The 20,435-nt window shown below is 43.3% G+C and overlaps 1 protein-coding gene across 1 annotated transcript; it reads left to right on the top strand.

Moving 5' to 3' along the window:
* The first annotated feature begins 269 nt into the window (after nt 1–269).
* On the top strand, nt 270–3,559 carry CORT (cortistatin). The gene is made up of 2 exons (XM_007491587.2): nt 270–576; nt 3,138–3,559. The coding sequence occupies exons 1-2, from the start codon at nt 460–462 to the stop codon at nt 3,351–3,353; spliced, it is 333 nt and encodes a 110-aa protein (XP_007491649.1). The 5' UTR covers nt 270–459; the 3' UTR covers nt 3,354–3,559.
* The last annotated feature ends 16,876 nt before the right edge of the window (nt 3,560–20,435 follow it).

The following is a 20,435-nucleotide window of genomic DNA, read 5'->3' as shown; positions in this document are numbered from 1 at the left end:
ATGGATGGGGCTCTACAGAAGGGAGGCACTTTTGGGGGTGAGGCTAAAGAGCATACTAGTAGGTATTGGGGGGTCAGGAACTCAATGTACCAAATCAACTCCCCCATTAGAAAACCCAGAGCAAGGGAAGGAGGCAGCTTCTCCTGCAGATTTTAAACCGTGGGTTCAACCTAAACCAGAGAAGCATTTGGGGGCCCCTAATTTCTCCCTCTCTCCTGCGTCACTCCTTGAGCAAGAAAAAGGGGGTGGGAGTGTTTGGAAGAGAAAAATGACAAGAAAACAAACCAGCTGGAGGCTGAGCTTACAGTAACACACACACACACACACACACACACACACACACACACACACACACACACACACACACCCTTCCATCAAAAGCAGAGACAGATTTTAGAGCAGTTGAATCAAGTCAGAGGTGGCAGCAGGAGTAACAGCAGCAGCAACAGCAGCAGCAGCATGAGAAGCAAGAAGATGCATCGCTCACTGCCACTTTGCTTCCTCCTCCTGGTCTCCTGGGCTGTGGCCACAGCATCCCTTCCCTTGGAGGACAGCTTTGCCTTGAAAGACAGTCAGGTAAGTGAAGGCAGATGCGAAACCCTCTTCCCTGTGTCTTTCACACACACACACACACACACACACACACACACACACATTTTCCACTCTTAATTCCTTTGGTTCTATTTGGCCCAAACTGTGATCTCAGCAGCCTCTCCATCCCTGAGTATGTAAGTAAATGGTCACACCTCCCCAGGCCTCAGTTTCCTCATCTGTAAAGGCAGAGGGGCTGATCCAGATTCTAGAGGGTTTCTGAAGTACTGTCTAGGTCTACCACCCCAAACTCTGTGCCTTCTTACACTTGGCCCTAGAAGCCTGCTCTTCCCCTGGAAGGTGGGAGAAGTTGGTCATTCCTCCACCCCTTCTGCCTGTGTCCTGCCAAGACCCCAGTGTCCAGCCTTCCTAGTCCCCAACACCACGAGGAAGTGGTGTCCCTGCCTGCTGAAGGGTCCTGGCATAGCCCAGCCAATGTGGCCCCCCAGCCTGTGATGGAAGCCGAGGCAAAGATTAAAAGAGGCTTGAGTAGCATCTGCAGAACATCCTCCAGGCAGCTTCTTCCTCTGAACAATTCTGAAACTTCCTGATGAGAACTGTTCAAAGGTCAAATAAGCTGCCTTGTGGGTAGTGAGCTCCCTGTCAACCGGAGGTCTTTAAGCAAAAGCCGAATGCCCAACCACTTGTTGGGTGCGCTGTGGATGTGATGCTTGGTCTGAGTTAGATGGCACCTGAAGGACCTTCTGGCTCTGGGCTCCTGGGATAACCAACCTTAAATGGAGCAAACGTGCAGGGTCAGTCTCTTCTTCTAAAACCCCAGGAAGAGCGCCCGTCTGCTGAAACTTCTCTCTGGGGGGCTCTGAAATGCTCCAGGAGAAGAGCCCAGCCTTTTCTCAGGCTGCCGATCGGCTCTGGGTAGGAATCACACAGGCTTCGGAAATGTTAATTTATAGAGTAAATGTCCTCTCTGGTGGAAACTGACATCATTAAATTCCCCACCGAGGATGGGAAAATTTACACGGTGATTTATTTTTCATTTTCCCCCTATTTTTCCTTTTTGAAAAAGTTCCAAGAGAGAGTACATAAACTTGACCATTAAAAATGGATTTTTCTCTAAAATCACACGCAGTACTTCAGGCCGCCCATTTATCATTTCAGCATCCTGGCAGCAAATCGGCTTTCCTAAGGAATCTGGAGAAAAGGCTCAAACGGAATGTTTAGACATCAGAATCAGTGGGGACCGTGGAAGTTTGAAAAATGTCACAGAATCTCTGAGTAGGAAGGGTCCTCAGAAAACACCTGATCCCCCAGGCTTGACCAAGAAGCCCTTCTCCAGCCTTCCTACAGGTGCTCATCCTTGCACACTTCCAGGGATGGAGAGCTCTCTGCCTTCCCAGCCAGCTCATCCAATTTGGGGTATTTCTATGGGTTAGGAAGCTTTTCTTTACATTCTATTCAGTGAGAGGTTTTCTCCAGCTGAAGATTCCCTCACACTCACCCCTTAGAAGCGTTTCTCTCTCTTTTATGGATGTTCTTTTGTCTATTAAGATCCCCAGAATTCATGACAAGCATTGAACGTAGTACTTATTAAAATGTGGGGATTAAAGCTTCCATTCAAAGGGAGTTTTTGTGCTCAGTAAATGAGAGAACAATCTTGGGTGATCCCAGAGTATTCTCTTTTCTCTCCCTTCTCTTTATCTCCAATATTGGGTCCCGATTAGAGAAACTGTCAATAAGGGACGGGCTGGGGAAATCTTTTCCTCTAGAACTTCCCTGCGGTTCTTAACCTTTCGGATATGTCTTGGATCCCTTGAAACCCAAGAGTCCTCCTCACAATAATGCTTCCTACAAAAATTGAAAGACAGAGGAGGACCAGGGAAATGGATTCTATTGGAATAGTTATCTAATTAAAAAAAAAAACCAAGTTCACAGACCTCAGATGATCTAACTGAAACTGTTTCTTTTCTTGATACAAGTAAATCCCTCCTTTGATTCTCAAAGGAGCAATTTAAAAGGGCAAAATATCATTTCTCCTAACTATTTCTCCTGTTTTCAATAGCTGATGGACCAGGCTCCCCTGTGCTTTTTTATTCCAGAGCCTCTTTGGGATTTTCTCAGATTTTCTTCATGTCGAGGTTCTTTTATTTATTTGGTTTTTTTTAAATGTTGTTTATTTATTTGTTGGTTGGTTTAATTAATTTAGTTATTTGAAAACTCTTACCTTCTGTTTTAGAATCAATACTGTATATTGGTTCCAAAGTAGAAAGAAGAGCGGTAAAGGGCTGGGCAATGGGGGTTAAGTGACTTGCCCAGGGTCACACAGCTAAGAGGTTCTTTTATTTTAGACTATCCACAGAGACCATCAATTAGCAGCTCAGAGTCTTAGAAGTTGCTCGGGGGCAGCAAAACTGACCCACTTCTTAGGGGAAGACAAAATGCAACTTTGGAAACGTTAGGAAACCTCCAGGGCGGACAGGTGCCAAATGCCCTGCCTCTCCGCTACTCCCGGGTAGCCTCCACTGAGTTTAGCTGACATAAAAATTCCTTGTAATACCAAGTAATGCCTTTCTGCTTCTTCTCCAAAGCCCCCGAAGGAAATGGCAGACGGAAGGAAGAGCGACTTCCTGACCTTCCTCTCTTCTTTGTACGCCTGGACTTCCCACGGCGGGGAAGTGCCTCTGGTGGGGGCTGAGGACATGGAGTTCTCAAAGCGAGAAGAAAGGGCCCTTCCCCACCACGTACCCCCCCGGGATAAGATCCCCTGCAAGAACTTCTTCTGGAAGACGTTCTCCTCCTGCTGAGGTCCCCCTCCCCACCCCCTCTCCCTTTCCCCTCCTGGGATGGGCCGCTGGTCCAATGAGCAGCAGGAACACAAATGTAATTAATACGGGCCAATGATTAATGATTTCCCTTCCTTGTGAATGTTGTCATCCCCCCCTCCCTTCCCCCCCCCCACCAGGATGTAAACCCTTGTTTGTTTCTCTTCCAATAAAGCATATGGACTGAACCTACTGCTGGTCCTTCGGTGAATTTCAGGTCCAAATGGAATGTTTCAAAGGGTTCTTGGGAGTTCCCTGGCATACTAAGACCATTTGAGGCAGCCTTTTACTTTCCATTACAGGACAGGGCACCGTCCAGTTTGTAAGAACGTGGTTTGGTAACATGGTCTTTGGTGGGGGTCGTGGGAAGAGCGCAGGAAGGGAGCTGAGTTCAAATTCTGATCCAGATAAGTTTAGTAGCCTTGAACAGCCAGTTCCCCCCCCCCTTTTTAATTAAAAAAATGTTTAATTACTTAATTTAGAATATTTTCCCCTGGTTACAAGATTCATGTTCTTTCCCTCCCCTACCCCAACCCCCTCCTGTAGCTGATACCCAATTCCACTGGGTTTTACATGTGTCATTGATCAAGACCTATTATTATTTGCACTAGGGTCATCCCCAATCATATCCCCATTGACCCATGTGATCAAGCAGTTGTTTTTCTTCTGTGTTTCCGCTCCCACAGTTCTTTCTCTGGATGTGGATAGCTTCTTATTCATAAGTCCCTCAGAATTGTTCTGGGTCATTGCATAACAGCCTCAGTTTCTTAATCTATAACTTGGGAATAATAATACCCACAGACCCTACTTTAAGGTGCCAGGTGTAGTGAATAGAGAACTGGCCTCAGTGTTAGGAAGACTCAAGTTTAAGTCCTACCTCTGACACTTTCTTTCTTTCTTTCTTTCTTTCTTTCTTTCTTTCTTTCTTTCTTTCTTTCTTTCTTTCTTTCTTTCTTTCTTTCTTTCTTTCTTTCTTTCTTTCTTTCTTTCTTTCTTTCTTTCTTTCTTTCTTTCTTTCTTTCTTTCTTTCTTTCTTTCTTTCTTTCTTTCTTTCTTTCTTTCTTTCTTTCTTTCTTTCTTTCTTTTTCTTTCCCCTTACCTTCCATCTTGGAGTCAATACTATGTATATATATTATATATATGTGTGTATATATATATGTATATAATAATAATAATATATATATATATGGCTCCAAGGCAGAAGAGTGGTAAGGGCTAGGCAATGGGGGTCAAGTGACTTGCCCAGGGTCACACAGCTGAGAAGTGTCTGAGGTCAGATTTGAACCTAGGACCTCCCATCTCTAGGCCTGACTCTCAATCCACTGAGCTACCCAGCTGCCCCCCTCTGACACTTTCTATGTGACCCTGGACCCTGAGCCCTTCAGTGTTCCATGAAACTCTCTAAATACCACAAGTTACTATTCGGGCAGAGATCTGCCTTGGGGGAGGGAGTTTTCTTCTTGGGAATTCCAGGTATCAGTGAAATCACAGGTTCCACTATAAACAGGCTCCCTATTGAAATAGAGAATAAACTTATGGGAAACCATGCCTCTACCACACTATCTCACAAAAATCATTTTGGAACTTTGAAGAAAGCTAGACATATATTTCTGTCTTAGTAGCAAACTAGGTGGTGCCAGGTCTGAAGTCAGGAAGACCTAAATTCAAATCCAGCCTCAGACATTTACTAGCTCGGTGATCCTGGGCATACCACTTTAACCCTGTTTGCCTCAGTGTCCTCATCTGTAAAATGAGATAGAAAATGAAATGGCAAACCATTCCAGTATAAGAAATTCCTAAATGAGGTTATTGAAGAGTCAAAATGACTGAAAAACAACAAAAAATATTAAGATGATGTTATTAACACAAAACTAGGTATAAAAATAATCCATCTCTATATAATATAGATATACATATAAATAATATATACCTACATACACGTGTGTATCTATGTCTATCCATATGCATACATGTATTTATATATATATATATATATTTAAATATATGCATGTGGGAGGGTCGAGACACCCACATATTTTATTCTTCAGTTTTTCCTCCCCATCCTTTCACCTAACACAATAGACCTGATCGGTAGGACTTGGAAGTTGTGGTTTATTGTTTCAAAGAAGGTCTCCCTCTCTTTGAAAGTAGCAGACATGTTATTGGAGAATCTAGACTAAAGCCTCGCCTACAAATCATTGTAGTTGACTTTCTAGAATATTGCTTTTAATAGGGTAGAAAATACTCAAAGGTTGTCAGTCTGCTTGTTTCCTATGTGGAGTTCTGAAGGCATTCCCTAACAATCTCAGGGTACTCTGTGAGTCTATGCCTCCCCAAACCATGGCTTACAAGCCCCCCACCAATGTTTACCTTTTTTAAAAATTGATTGGATTGATTTCATTGATTAAATTGAATTGAATTTTGAATTTAAATTTGAATTAAATTGACTGAATTTTGAATTTAAATTTGAATTAAATTGATTGATTAAATTGAATTGATAATGAATATTGGTTCTAAGACAGAAGACCAGTAAGAGGTTAGGTGACTTGCCCAGGGTCACGATTTTAACCCAGGACCTGGCTTTTAATTCAGTGAGCCACTTAGTTGCCCTTCTCAGCTCTTTTAGGAAAAAAGCACAGACTCTCATCAAAGAGCAGCAAAAAGCCTGCCTCCACTCAGAGTTTTGGCTTCTAAAACATCTGGCATCCCTACAAGGGGACCGTGGCTCTTTGAAACAAAAAAGCAAGGTTCCCCCCAAGTAACTAATTGCCTCTAGCTTGGTCTCTTCCTCCTCTTCCTGATCTTGGACTCCTCTGCCCCAACTCTTTGCCTTCAAGGAGTTTACATTCTAATTGGGGACACACAATATGGAAATAACTACATTCATATGACGTATACAAAGAAGATGGAAGGTAACCTGATCGGGAAGGAGCAGGGAGAAATTAGGGAAGATGGAAGACCTGTCGTAGAAGGTGGCATTTGACCGAATCTTGAAGGAAGCTGGGGAAACCTAAAGCAGGTGGAAAGGAGAAAAGTGTAATAACAATAATAATAACTAGCATTTATGTATAGTGTTTTAGGGCTTGCAAAGTGCTTTATAAATGGTATCTCATTTGATCTTCACAACAACCCTGGCAGGTAGATGCTATTATCACCTTTGTCATTTTATAGACAAGGAAACTGAGGCAAGTAGAGGTTAAGTGACTTGCATAGGGTCACACAGCTAGTAAGTGTCTGAAGCCAAATTTGAACCTAGGTCTTCCTGACTTTACACATCCAGAAAGACAAAGAGGTTCTGAGTTATGAAGAGCCTATGGCTATCCAGTTTGAGATGTGTAGAAGATGCCTTCCCTCATTCTCCTTAGTGCTAGTGCTTTCCTTCTCTGGATAACTTCAAATCTATCCTCTCGATTGTGTGTTTATGCATATGTTGTCTCTCCCATTAGATTGGCAGCTCCTCAAGGGCAGGGTTTGTCCTTGGTCTTTGTGTCTTTGTCATGTCCCCAGACTTAGCACAGTGCCTGGCACAGAGTACGTGTTTAATAAGCATTTATTGACTGATCTGGATATATAGATCTGAGAATCATCCACATAGACATGATCACTGAACCCATGACAGCTCTGGAGATTGCCAAGCAATATAGTATTTAGTAATGATCATAAAGGGAAAAGACTCAGGACTGAACACCTGGAAGACACCCAGAGCCACCGAGTGTGACATGGATGAACGGAATGTCCAAAAAACCAAGAGCAGAGAAGAGAGGGTGGCCAGCTGTCTTTCAGGCTTCAGAGAGGTCAAGAATTTGGACTGAGAAAAAGCCTTTGGAGTGGATGATTAAGAGATTTTTGGTACCTTCTGTCTCCCCAGTTGGGTGGCAAGTGAAAAGGCAAGGATACAAGGCTATAGCCAGAGGGCAAGCACCATCTTTCCCTTGATCTCTGACCCATTCTTGACATGTTTATCTGCAGCATTTCCTCACAGAAGATAATTTTAGGGAAGGAAGGAAGGAAGGAAGGAAGGAAGGAAGGAAGGAAGGAAGGAAGGAAGGAAGGAAGGAAGGAAGGAAGGAAGGAAGGAAGGAAGGAAGGAAGGAAGGAAGGAAGGAAGGAAGGAAGGAAGGAAGGGAGGGAGGGAGGGAGGGAGGGAGGGAGGAAGGAAGGAAAGAAGGAAGGAAGGAAGGAAGGAAGGAAGGAAGGAAGGAAGGAAGGAAGGAAGGAAGGAAGGAAGGAAGGAAAGAAGGAAGGAAAGAAGGAAGGAAAGAAGGAAGGAAAGAAAAGGAAAGAAGGAAGGAAGGAATGGAAAGGAAAGAAGGGAGGAATGGAAAGGAAATAAGGGAGGAAAGGAAGGAAGGAAGAAAGGAAGGAAGGATGTAGGATGAGATTCAGTGTGTGATTCTCAGAGTAGTATTTGGCTTGTTGTAACCCCAATTTTCAAGACCCCTTAGTGTTACAATTCTTTAGACTGAAACTGCCCCCCAACCCCATGAAACATTTAGTTTTCCTGACCTATTTTCAAAAACCTTGAGAAGAGTTTATCTGTACCCTGGGAAGAAAACCAAACTGTAAGATAAGCTGAAGGAGGGAAAGTACTGAGTTTCAAAAGTATCATTATGGTCCCAGCCTGGGAACCCCATGATAGTCACAGGCTTTCTAGATCTTTGGGGGTCTTTAGGGATATGTAATGTTGAAAATCACACACTCAAGGCTGCGAACATCACAACCCCCCCCCAACCCCACCCCTTCTGTGGGATTGGACAGAGGGGAAGAGGAGAATCTTGTCAGGATTATTATAAAAGTCTGTGATTGTACCTGGAAGAAGAGAGGACATTTTTGCCCCAAGCAAGCCACTTGTGTAGGCAAAATCCCTTTTCCTTCCCTTCTCCTCCCTTCTGCCCACTGTTTTCTCCAAATAAAGCAGCTTTTCACTGCCAGCATCTTATCAAGCCTCCTGTCTGCTCATTAGAGTGATTTATGAGGGGAACGAGCCCCCCTCCCCAGAATTCCATGCCACACAGAAGAAAGGAAAAGAAGAGGGGGAAGGAAGGAAGGAAAGAAGGGAAAGAAAGATGGAAGAAAGGAGAGGAAGAAAAGGATGAAGAAGAGAAGGAAGGAAAGAGAAAGAAGGAAGGAAAGAAGAAGGAAGAGGAGAAAAGGAAGGAAGATTTTATTAAGGACTTATGATGTGCTTTACAAATATCTCATTCGATCCTTATGACAACCCTGGGAGATAGATGCTGTTATTATCTTCATTTTTACAGACAGGGAAACTGAGGCTGAGAGAAATGAAGTGATTTCCAAACTATTAATTGATTCGATTCTGCACGCTAAGCTTGAATCCTTGAATCTTCTGCTTTAAATGGATACAGAGGGCTCGAGTTGACAAATTTTAGCAACGAGTGACTTTGTAATCCAGAATTACAGCACTTTGTGGACGGTAAAGTTGAATAGTGGGAAAACTGGCCAAGGCCAAGGGAGGGGGCAATGCCATTTGATCCACTTTGCTGGATACCAAGGGAGCAGACTCAAAGAATTGGGCTCTGCTGACCATTCCGTTCCATTGGTTTCAGCAGAGCTGAACTTGTACTCTTCTTAATTACTTACTGAGCTGAATAAAGTCATAATATGACTGAAGAGCATTAACAACGCCCACATTTCCATACCCAGCAAGTTTCGCAGAATAGTAATTGGGTCAGGGCACCAGTGGAAGATGCTTACTTGAAAGGACAGCTAACCTTCAGAACTTCCTCATCTGAAGATTTTGCTGCGCCGGAGGCCATTATGACGGCTGTTTGATGTCAATGGACCATGCGGTCGTTAATAGCCCTTAAGGTCACGGACTTTATAATAAGTACAGGAGAAGAGAAGGATTGACATGCCATCTCCTTGAATCTGCGCAATCCTTTTCCCGTTTGGCTTGTGGGATCTAGGAGCTGAGAGCCATAGCTCCTAGGAATACCTTCCAGCCTAAAGAGGCAGCTAGTTGACCCAGTGGACGGAGGGAGGGAGACCTAAGTTCAAATCCAGCCTCAGACACTTACTAGCTATGAGACCCCCAGGCAAGTCACTCAACCTTGGTTTCCTCGAACTGGAGAAAGAAATGTTGAACCGCTGCGGTATCTTTGCCAAGAAGAGCCTAAATGGAGCCACCGAGTCAGGCATAACTGAAAAACGATCGAACGACAGTTTCAGGTGGGGAGGGAACTAGACAAGCCTCATGTAGGAGGGGGTATGGATGGGCCCTTGTTGGTCATTATAATGAAAATGTATTTTCAGGCACAGGGTAGATTTTAGCTGGCTACGGTGCTCTCTTCCAACCCAGAAATTCTGTAATTAAAAAGAGGCACTTCTATTTGCTCCACGTCCTGCAGTTGATTCAATGAGCAATTCTGTTAATAACTATTGACTGAAATTACAGTGTGAAAATAGCTATTTATTTGATCCTCGGCTTTAAGATGCTCCAATGGGTCTGTCATCTCATCCATGCAGACATTTCCTCTCACTAGAGAGAGCCACCCAGAATCAGAAGACACTGATGGACCCATCGATGTTGCCCATCATTGTCTTCCGCTTCTGGGTGACTTTCTCTAGGTCCTCCCATCAAGCCACCCCAAGAGATTCGGTAGGTGTCCTGGATCCCTTCCTCCAATTCACTGGGATACCAGTAGACCACACGAGCTGCCCATCAGTTTATCCTACCTTAAAAGAGTTGGAAAAAGAAGCCAGCTAATGTGGCACAGTGGATAGAGCACCAGACCTGGAGTCAGAAGAACTGAGTTCACATCTGGACTCAGATACCTCCTAGCTGTGTGACCCTGGGCAAGTCACTTAGTCCTGTTTGCCTAGCCCTTGTCCTTCTGTCTTAGAGATGTTACTAAGAGAGAAAATAAGGGTTTAAAAAAAAAGAGTAGGAAAAAAATCAATATTTTCTAAACTAATAAAAGGAAATTAAACTCCAATCAATAAACTATTGGTAGTACAATGGAAGTAGTGCTGGAGTTAGAGACAAGGAAAGGGTCTTGGTTCAAATTTCAGCCCAGCCACGAGCTAAAAGTCACTTAACATTCTTCATCTGCTAAAAAAAAAAGTTGGCCTTCCTTTCTCCAAATCTTTTACTCTATCATCTATCAATGGTCCTAGAGAGCAGATGATGAAATGCATCCCTCTTCTTGGCAAAGAGGTGGAAGACCACTAGGGCAGAATGCTATATACAGTTTCAGACACAATCATTGTATCAGATGTTTTTCTTCACTTTTCATTTCTTATAAAGGAGGGTTCTGTTTCATAGAGGGAAGGGAGATATTCCCAGAAATGAATGTTATGTAAAAATAAGACATAAAGAAAATTACTGATATAAGTTAATGTGTATAAAATATGTTTAGTTGGATTAAAAAAATAAAATTGGGGGGCAGCTGGGTGGCTCAGTGGATTGAGAGTCAGGCCTAGAGATGAGAGGTCCTGGGTTCAAATCTAGCCTCAGACACTTCCCAGCTGTGTGACCCTAGGCAAGTCACTTGACCCCCATTGCCTAGCCTTTACCACTCTTCTGCCCATTGACTCCAAGACGGAAGGTAAGGGTTTAAAAAAAAGTTATAAAAAATTTAAAAATAAATTAATTAAAATTGGACTTTTTGGTGCTAAAACCAACGCATGTAAAGTTTGGCTTTGGGAGATAGCAAAATGCCAAGGACTCACTGTGCTGTAGAGTCTATTGAAATGCATTTTCAGCTCATTTTCTCTCCAATAAAGAAAGTGCTCAGTACTAATGTCAATCCTTGTCTGTTGAAGAGCTGGCTGTGACGCAGGCAGCCAGCAATCATCCCCTCAGAATGCCACAGAATCAGTCACAGAAACCCGATTACATTTCAGGGTTATGAATGAGCCTTTGAAGAATTGTATGTTGGCTGATGAGGGTTTAAGAAAATCACCCGAGTCAAAGTATCGAGTGGAATTGTCTCCAACACCTGGATTCATCAGAGAGCATTGAAGTGATCATCTCCGGTTTAATAGCACTCACTCCCTTTGTGGATGAAAGAAAGCACATTTTCATTCTCTGGATCAATTCACTCCAAATTGAGAAATCATCTGGGAATGGAAAACGCAGAAAAATTCGTTTTTTCCCCTCAATTGAATAAACAGGAAGAGGAAGGTGGTCCAGCTGCCCAATGGACCATCCACTCCTTCCCAGGGACCTCTCTGCCTCAAGTCTAATTGATTCCTGCTTAAGCAGCCCCGAACAACTCCTATTTGTAACTAAAAGTTATTGAGTGTTTGCAAATTTGTGGGTATATTTTTATTTATTTATTGAAAGAAATCGTGTGGGGAAAAGGATGCGAAATGCTTCTTTCCTTGATTTTTTCTTGATTTTTTTATTTTTTATTTTTTATCTCCAGGCACCTTGTCAGGAAGAGTCCTTAATGGACGGGATCGACCTTTGGGGCACTGGCCTACCTCCCAGTGGCTTTGAAATCTACCCTTGAAATTGGCACTGGTAGAGAAGCCGATGGCCACTGGGTCTCCTAATGTAGCTGTAACTTAATCAGACCGTCCATTAAAATGCACAGCGTGTACCTTCCGAAAAGGAGAGCTGCAGCTCTCGCTTACCTGTGAAAAGTACGCATTAAGTAAGATCATCAGCCGGTAATCCCTTTTTTAATATAGAAAAGAACGATTACACCGAAGCCTGGGCATTGTAAGCTAATGAAGCAGCCCGCCCGCTACCACATTTATCCCGCCGATTATTCTCATTCTTTTCCTCTTCCAGGAGACGGAGTTCAGCTCCAAATGGTCCGGGGACGAGTTGCTTCCCTTCTAATGCTCTTCTAGAGTGAGCGTTTTCCGGATGATTGCCCAGGTGGATAAAATGATGGCTTTGTGTAATTGAATAAAAGGGGGGAGAGGGAAGCTCGGGTCAGTCCGCTCCCTAAGAGCGTGCCAGGGACGCCTGCAGCCGCAGGAAGGATGCCGGGGACGAGGATGGCGGGTTTCGCTCGATTCCTCCACAATCTGGAGTTCTCCCCCCGCCTCTGGTTTGAGAGCCCTTCTTGCAGCTCATTTGGCCCCTCTGCCTTTCCCGACTGGCCCCCGAGGAAAGCCCTTCCTCCATTCCTTTGGGTCAGTGTCCTGTCTGAGCGACGGCGGGCCACAGTTCTGTCTGTCTGTCTGTCTGTCTGTCTGTCTGCACTTACGTTCCGTTACCGAGTTCTCGGGGACATGGTAGGATGGGGCTTTGCTGTGATGTTTGATGAAGGATGTTGAGCTTTGGGTGAATAGGGGTTTTTTTGTTTTTAGTAACACCGCTAAGACTCGCCTTCTTCATCCAGGGTCCGAGTTTCTGCTGCTTTGCATTCAGGTGGTTGTCTCTGTGGAATGGAGTTTTTAATTTTTTTAGTGGGCTTTTCCCTTCATCAGCATCGGTTTTAAGACAGAAGAGGGGCGAGAGCTGGGCAGTGGAGGTTAAGTGACTTGCCCAGGGTCACACAGCTAGGAAGTGTCTGAGGTTTCCCTTCATCAGCATCCCTTCTAAGACAGAAGAGGGGCAAGAGCTGGGCAAACGGGCTTAAGTGACTTGTCCAGGGTCACACAGTTAGGAAGTGTCTGAGGTTTCCCTTCATCAGCATCGGTTCTAAGACAGAAGAGGGGTGAGAGCTGGGCAAACGGGCTTAAGTGACTTGCCCAGGGTCACACAGCTAGGAAGTGTCTGAGGTTTCCCTTCATCAGCATCCCTTCTAAGACAGAAGAGGGGTGAGAGCTGGGCAAACGGGCTTAAGTGACTTGCCCAGGGTCACACATCTAGGAAGTGTCTGAGGTTTCCCTTCATCAGCATCCCTTCTAAGACAGAAGAGGGGTGAGAGCTGGGCAAACGGGCTTAAGTGACTTGTCCAGGGTCACACAGCTAGGAAGTGTCTAAGGTTTTCCTTCATCAGCATCCCTTCTAAGACAGAAGAGGGGTGAGAGCTGGGCAAACGGGCTTAAGTGACTTGCCCAGGGTCACACAGCTAGGAAGTGTCTGAGGTTTCCCTTCATCAGCATCGGTTCTAAGACAGAATTGGGGCAAGAGCTGGGCAAACGGGCTTAAGTGACTTGCCCAGGGTCACACAGCTAGGAAGTGTCTGAGGTTTCCCTTCATCAGCATCGGTTCTAAGACAGAATTGGGGCAAGAGCTGGGCAAACAGGCTTAAGTGACTTGCCCAGGGTCACACACTGGACTCCAGACCGGATGCTCTATCCAAATGTGCCCCATCGCTGCCTCCTGGGTACAGATGCTCGATTGTGCCTTTCTAGGTCAAAGTTCTTCATACGGGCCGAAGGATCCTTTAAGGGTCTGTGGATAGATTGCAGGAGGCCTGTGAACTCAGACGGGAAAAAGACTCCGTCTGTATTTTGACTAACTTCTAAAGGAAATATAGAATTGGAAGTGAAACAGAATGGGAAAAAATGGAAATCTGAATATGAATGGAAGCAACAAAAAGGATTCCAGAGGCTCCAGCAGGCTTCGCTCCTTCAGAGGGGTCTGGGGCTCCCACACCTCCTGCCTAGATATTCAGTAGCTGCCAGATTTTTGCAGCCTGCAATACGACCAGGCCACGGACCGCACTGTTTCCTTGTAATAGCTGAGAACTGCAGCGATCAATGAACCTTCTAGAATTGATTCTTCTTTTCTGGGCACAGAAATTCATCAGGGTGGGCAACTCCCGGGTGAGGAAGCTCCTTCCATCAATACAGAGAGGCCCCTGTGCTGCGCCAAGCAGAGCCCTAAAAGGTCTGCCCAGGGTCCCACCGACATTATGGGTCGGAAGCAAAACATGAACCCAGGTCTTCAACGAGGTGGCTCCTTGGCTTGATGCACTGGACTTAAGAGTCAGGAACTCCTGAGCTCAAATTCTTTTTTTTTTTAAACCCTGACCTTCCGTCTTGGAGTCAATACTGTGTATGGGTTCCAAGGCAGAAGAGTGGTAAGAGCTAGGCAATGGGGGTCAAGTGACTTGCCCAGGGTCACACAGCTAGGAAGTATCTAACCACTGGATAGGTTATTGCCTTCTTTTAAACTCTCACCTTCCATCTTAGAATTAATACCATATACTGTATATATAGTATATTAATTCCATCTTAGAATTAATACTATATACTGGTTCCAAGACAAAAGAGTGGTGAGGGCTAGGCAATGGAGGTGAAGTGACTTGCCCAGGGTCACACAGCTAGGAAGGGTCTGAGGATAGACTTGAACCCAGAACCTCTTATCTCTAGGCGTGGCTCTCAATCCACTGAGCCACCCAGCTGCCCCCTCCTGGGCTCATATTCTGTCTTGGATCCTTACTACTTAGGCAACTCTGGGCTAGTCACTTAACTGTTTTGTGCCTTGGTTTTCTCCTTTGCAAAATGGGGATAATAATAGTATCCAACATCTGGATTTGTTTCAAGGATCAAATGAGACAATATTTGTGAAGTGCGTTGCAAACCTTAAAGTATGGTATGAATGCTCACCATTATTATTATTATTAATATAAAGCTGGCCATCTATCTAGAATGTTTTATTGCCTTTATTATTATGTTGGTATTATTAATAGCTAGGAACTAATTAGTAACAACAATGTCATATATAATTATTATGTTATATAATACTAATGTGCTAATATTAATATCATAATGCTATTATTATTTTATATAATAATCTACCTTTAAACTATTTTCAATTAAAAGTATTCATATTAATTGATTAATGCTAACAAAAAATATTATTAACAAATGAGATAATATACCTAACATGTTATTCATAAACTTTATTAATATTAATATATGCTATTATGAACATATTACAGCATATCTACCAACAGGCTGTTACTAGTTGATGTCATTAATATGAATTATTTATTAATATTTTATAATTTATTATTGCCATATTAATATAATATGTAGAATATACATTATTGGGGCAGCTGGGCAGCTCAGGGGAAGAAGCCCTTCCCCATCCCTCTCAGTGCTCGCCCCGTCCATCCGTAGCTTCTTTGGACATCATCCCTCCGGAGAGTCAATGAGCTCCTTGATGGCAGGGACCAGCTGTCACCTTTCCTTTGTATCCCCAGGGTTTGACACGCAGCAGCTGCTCAGATGACTGACTAATGACCCTTGGAATACTTAATAATAACAGTCGTACCTTTTCCCTAGTTCTTCTAACTGATCTTTCTATGGCATGACTTTATCACCCTGGTTGGCCTCTTTGAGTTGGTCTTTATTTTTTTTTTAACCCTTATCATGTCTTATCTGTTTTAAGGCAGAAGAGTGGTAAGCTTGGGAATTGGGGTTGTGACTTGTCCAAGGTCACACAGCTAGGAAGTATAGGAGACCAGATTTGGACCCATTTCCAAGCCTGGCTTTCTATCCACTGGGCTACCCAGCTGCCCTCAACCTTTCTTATAAGTTAATTGTTTCCCCCTGATTTTTTTGGTCCAGACTTGTGACCTCCTTCATTGGTTTAGGGAATTCCCTTGGGAGGAAGCTCCCTCTCCCCTCTCCCAATGTAGGTTGGCATCCTCTCTGCAATTTAGCCTTGGAGGTTGGTTAGGGCACTGAGAGCTGCAGTGACCTCTCCCAGGGCCACATGGTCTGTAGGTGCTGGAGGCAGAACTTGTCACAAGCCAAGCCTTCCTGATTCTGAAGTTGAGGCTCTTGTTACCCAGTGATCTAAATATCTGTAGCCCCACATCACAAATTAAAAATACTCCTTTATAAAAAGAAACAGAAACAATTAAAACAAACACATTGCTCATCTTGGAAATTTTTTTCCCTTTTTTTTCTTTCCTTCCTCCCTTTTTTCCTTCTTTCTTTTCTTCCTTTGTTCCTTCCTCTCTCCCATCTCTCCTCTTTCCTTCCTTTCTTTCTTCATTTTCTCTCCCCTCCCTCCCTCCCTCCCTCCCTCCCTTTCTTTCTTCCTTCCTTCCTTCCTCTCTTCCTTCCTTCCTTCCTTCCTTCCTTCCTTTCTCTCTCTCTCTCTCTCTCCCTTCCTTCCTTCCTTCCTTCCTTCCTTCCTTCCTTCCTTTCTTTCTTTCTTTCTTTCTTTCTTTCTTTCTTTCTTTCTTTCTTTCTTTCTTTCTTTCTTTCTTTCTTTCTTTCTTTCTTTCTCCCTTTCTCCCTTTCTCTCTCTCTTTCTTTCTTTCTTTCTTTCTTTCTTTCTTTCTTTCTTTCTTTCTCCCTTTCTCTCTCTCTTTCTTTCTTTCTTTCTTTCTTTCTTTCTTTCTTTCTTTCTTTCTTTCTTTCTTTCTTTCTTTCTTTCTTTCTTTCTCTCTTTATTTCTCTCTCTCTTTCTTTCTCTCTTTCTTTCTTTCTTCCTTCCTTCCTTCCTTCCTTCCTTTCTTTTTCTTTCTTTTCTTTTTTCTCTCTTTCTGTCTCTCTCTTTCTTTCTCTCTTTCTCTCTTTATTTCTCTCTCTCTTTCTTTGTTTCTCTTTCTTTTCCCTTTTTAAAAAAACGCTTACTTTATTAGTATCAATTCTAATACATAAGAGTAGCAGAGAAAGAGAGACTTTCTCTCTCTCTCTCTTTCCTTACTAACTAGCCTTTGCCACTCTTATGACTATAGAATTGATACCAGAAAGAAGGTGAGTGTTTTTTAAAAAGGGGAAAGAAAGCAAAAAAGAAGGGTCAAAGGAAGGAGGGAGGGAGGGAGGGAGGGAGAAAGAGAGAGAGAGAAAGAGAGAGGGGGGGGAGAGAGGGAGAGAAAGAGACAGAGAGAGAGACAGAGAGAGGGAGAGACAGAGAGACAGAGACAGAGACAGAGAGAGACAGAGAGAGAGAGGGAGGGAGAGAGAGAGAGAGAGAGAGATGGGGGAGGAAGGAAGGAAGGAAGGAAGGAAGGAAGGAAGGAAGGAAGGAAGGAAGGAAGGAAGGAAGGAAGGAAGGAAGGAAGGAAGGAAGGAAGGAAGGAAGGAAGGAAGAAAGGAAGGAAGAAAGGAAGGAAGAAGGCAACTATTTAATAGAGGCTGACATTTGACATGGGTTCTAAGGTTTAAACATGACCAATGGAAAGCTATCATCCGTCTTGACAAGGTGCTGCCCTCCACATCCTATTTTTGTCTTATTATTAGGAGAGTTAATTCCTTTCATAAACCTCTCTCCCACTGGTGAAGCCTAAAATAATAATAAATAATAATAGCTAATATTTATATAGCAATCACCATGCGCTAGGCACTGTGCTAAGCACTTTACAATTATTATCTCAGTTTGTAAAAATGATAATAATAACTAACATTTAAGCACTGTGCTAAATGCTAAATGCTAAAAAACAAGTATTAGCTCAGTTGATAATAATCACAATAGCTAACGTTACATTGTGCTTGCTCTATGCCAGGCTCTGTGCTAACACTTTCCAATGATCTCCCTCGGCACCGCGATCCCCCTGCCTGGATTGCTCTGCTCCTCACCTTCTCCCCGGTCTTTGGATCTTGGGTTTCCTTCCTTCGAAGTCTATCTCCAACAAGAAGTGATTCCTTCTTTTCCCTCCCCCTGAATCAATCCCTCCTCGGTGCTAGGCACTGTATTATGCAGGCTTTGAGAATAAAAACACCCACCAGTCTCCTCAAGGACAGGGGTTATTTTTAATCTTTCTTTGTATCTGTGTTGGGTGAAAGAGCAATGAATGAGGAAACAAAGGTTTTGACTTCTGGGCGTTTTGATTTATGAAGCAATGCATGCCAATTGCCTAACAAATCGGGACCAGGCCACTTCCTCAACTTAGGGCTGGACCCCAAATGCAGGGGGAAACAGATGTTTATACATTAAAAACAATAAATAAGGCCGATTATTTAAAAGGAAACAACACAACATTAGGTAATTTGATTTCTAATTGGATTAGGGATTTTCCAAGTTGGGAGAGCCTGAAAAAGGGTTCCACTCCTCCCAACCTCTGTAAACAACCAAAGGAATGTGGAAACAACAACTGATTTGTCTATCCATACAGGGCCAGTTTTTGAATAAAATATAAGGGTGGTTTGAGACAATAATTGTGAGAAAACTCCTTGTGTCAATCTTTGGATCCAAGCAGATTGTATGTCCCTCATTGAGGGTCTCTAAGCAGCAGGTAGGGGTGGCCCAGTTTCCCAGGCACACAGGGCTGGGTTCAAATAATGCAATAACGTTTTCTCCTAATTCTCAAAATCTGTCACAAGACAGAAATTGGACTAGACCCATAATTGAATAGAAAGAGAAGTGAGCTAGCTCCAGAACTGAGTCACAAGATAGAGTATGGTTCGCTCCATTCCCATAATTAGCCACTTATTGATCTAATCCCCTCAATTCTTTCATACCCCAGCATTTATTACAGTACCTGGCACACAGGAGGCACTTAAGAAATGTGTGTTGATGTGACTTCCCCTTTATAATGGTGGATTCAAGGTAGCAGAAGTGTATTCTGAAAGTAACTGATATATATTAAAAAAAAAAAAGCAAGCCAATAACATTTTTTTAAAACCCTAACCTTGTCTTAGTATCAATTCTAAGAAAGAAGAGTGGCAAGGACTAGGCAATTGGGGCTAAGTGACCTGAGGCCAAATTTGAATCCAGGTCCTTCTGATACCATACCGAGTGCTCTATCTTCTGTGCTGGCCTGCCAATACATTTAAAAATTTCATTTATTTAATTAATTTAGAATATTTTTCCATGGTTACATGATTCATGTTCTTTCCCTTCCCTCCTCCCTCCCCGCTCCCATAACCATCGAGAAATTCCACTGGATTATACATGTATCAATCAATAAAACTTTTAAAAGAAAAAGGCTCTAAAGAAAATTTCTCAGAGAGTATATAAAAAAAGAGAGAATGAAGCACCTCTAGGACATAGTTTTTTTTAACCTGTGTAATGGTAGAAATTTTAGGCTTCTGGGAGAGGTTATGAGCACCTGTAATGGTTAAAAATGTGGCTACAGGATTTATGTAATATTGAACAATGGCCGCCAAGGAATTTACTTATGAAATTCCTAAAATGAAACACTCAAGTCAGAATGGAGTTTATGGAGGTTTAATCACACTGGGAGTAGGGAAAGGAGAGGGAGAGAAGGAGAGAAGAGATAAGGGAAAGGGCTACTCAACCTCTGACCAAGGCAGAGGGAGTTTTAGGCCCAAAGGGCCAAGGTGGAAAGAATCAGTCCTTAACTCACGTGAGTGATCTGAAGGAAAGCTGTCTGCGGGCATCCTCCCTGTCCAAGCTCCTAACCCCAACTCCCATCTAGCTCTCTCCACAGGAAGTGAGCGAATTCCAGAGGCTGTTCCTTACCTCACTTCCTGTGTCTCACAAATGCCAATGGTTGGCTCTAGCTTGGCTTAGGACAGCCCAGGTGGGCAGTTAGTTATTTCTGATTTGTCATTGACTAGCACATGCCCGTGTAGTGTGGGTGTGCACAATTTTTGGGTGCTAGACCAAGATGGAGACTTAAAATTCACACCTGGGATAGATTTCAGGGTGTTTGTGATTGTGGATGGGGTAAAAATGAATCTTTAATCTCTAGCTAAAAATCCGCCTATCCTCCAATTATTTAAAATATTTATTTTAAAAATATTATTTAAAATTTCATTTTAAAATATTATTTTAAAAATATTATTCTGAGAAGGGGTCCAATGACTTTACCACACTGCCAACAGGAGGAGTCCACAACCCTCTAAAAGGTTAAAAACTTCTTTCTTAGGCCAAGGAACAGGGGTCCTCTGGACCAGTTTCAAGGAACTGATTAGATTTCCTGGAAGCTACTAAGATGACAGCAAGGCCTATGAGACAGTCCCATCTTTCTATGCAGACCCAAGACTCGAGGCTCTTTGCAACAGGTACGCTTTAAAAAAAAATTAACCATAATGTCCTGCCATATTAACGGATGGGGGTCAGTTTCTGGGGATCATCATCAAAAGAGAAAACAGCTCTGATGTTTGCTTTAAGGCAGTCTTAGCCTGCCGATGTCAGGTTTTCTCCAGCTAGACCTGGGCTCCAGGCCAGGAACGAGGGTGAAATGGAATCAGTTCGATGAATGCCAGGAATAAAAAGGACAGAGGTGACCCCCAGAACCAAGAGCCTTTACAAGGGCAAATCCA

This window comes from Monodelphis domestica, chromosome 4 (genome assembly GCF_027887165.1).
Source record: "Monodelphis domestica isolate mMonDom1 chromosome 4, mMonDom1.pri, whole genome shotgun sequence".
Lineage (NCBI taxonomy): Eukaryota > Metazoa > Chordata > Mammalia > Didelphimorphia > Didelphidae > Monodelphis > Monodelphis domestica.
Note: the sequence above shows the minus strand (reverse complement) of the source record. Positions and strands in the feature narration are given on the sequence as shown.

Coding starts and splice junctions, on each gene's coding strand:
- CORT (XM_007491587.2), top strand. CDS start 460: ATGAGAAGCAAGAAGATGCATCGCTCACTGCCACTTTGCTTCCTCCTC. Junction 577..3,137: donor TTGCCTTGAAAGACAGTCAG/GTAAGTGAAGGC, acceptor TCTTCTCCAAAG/CCCCCGAAGGAAATGGCAGA.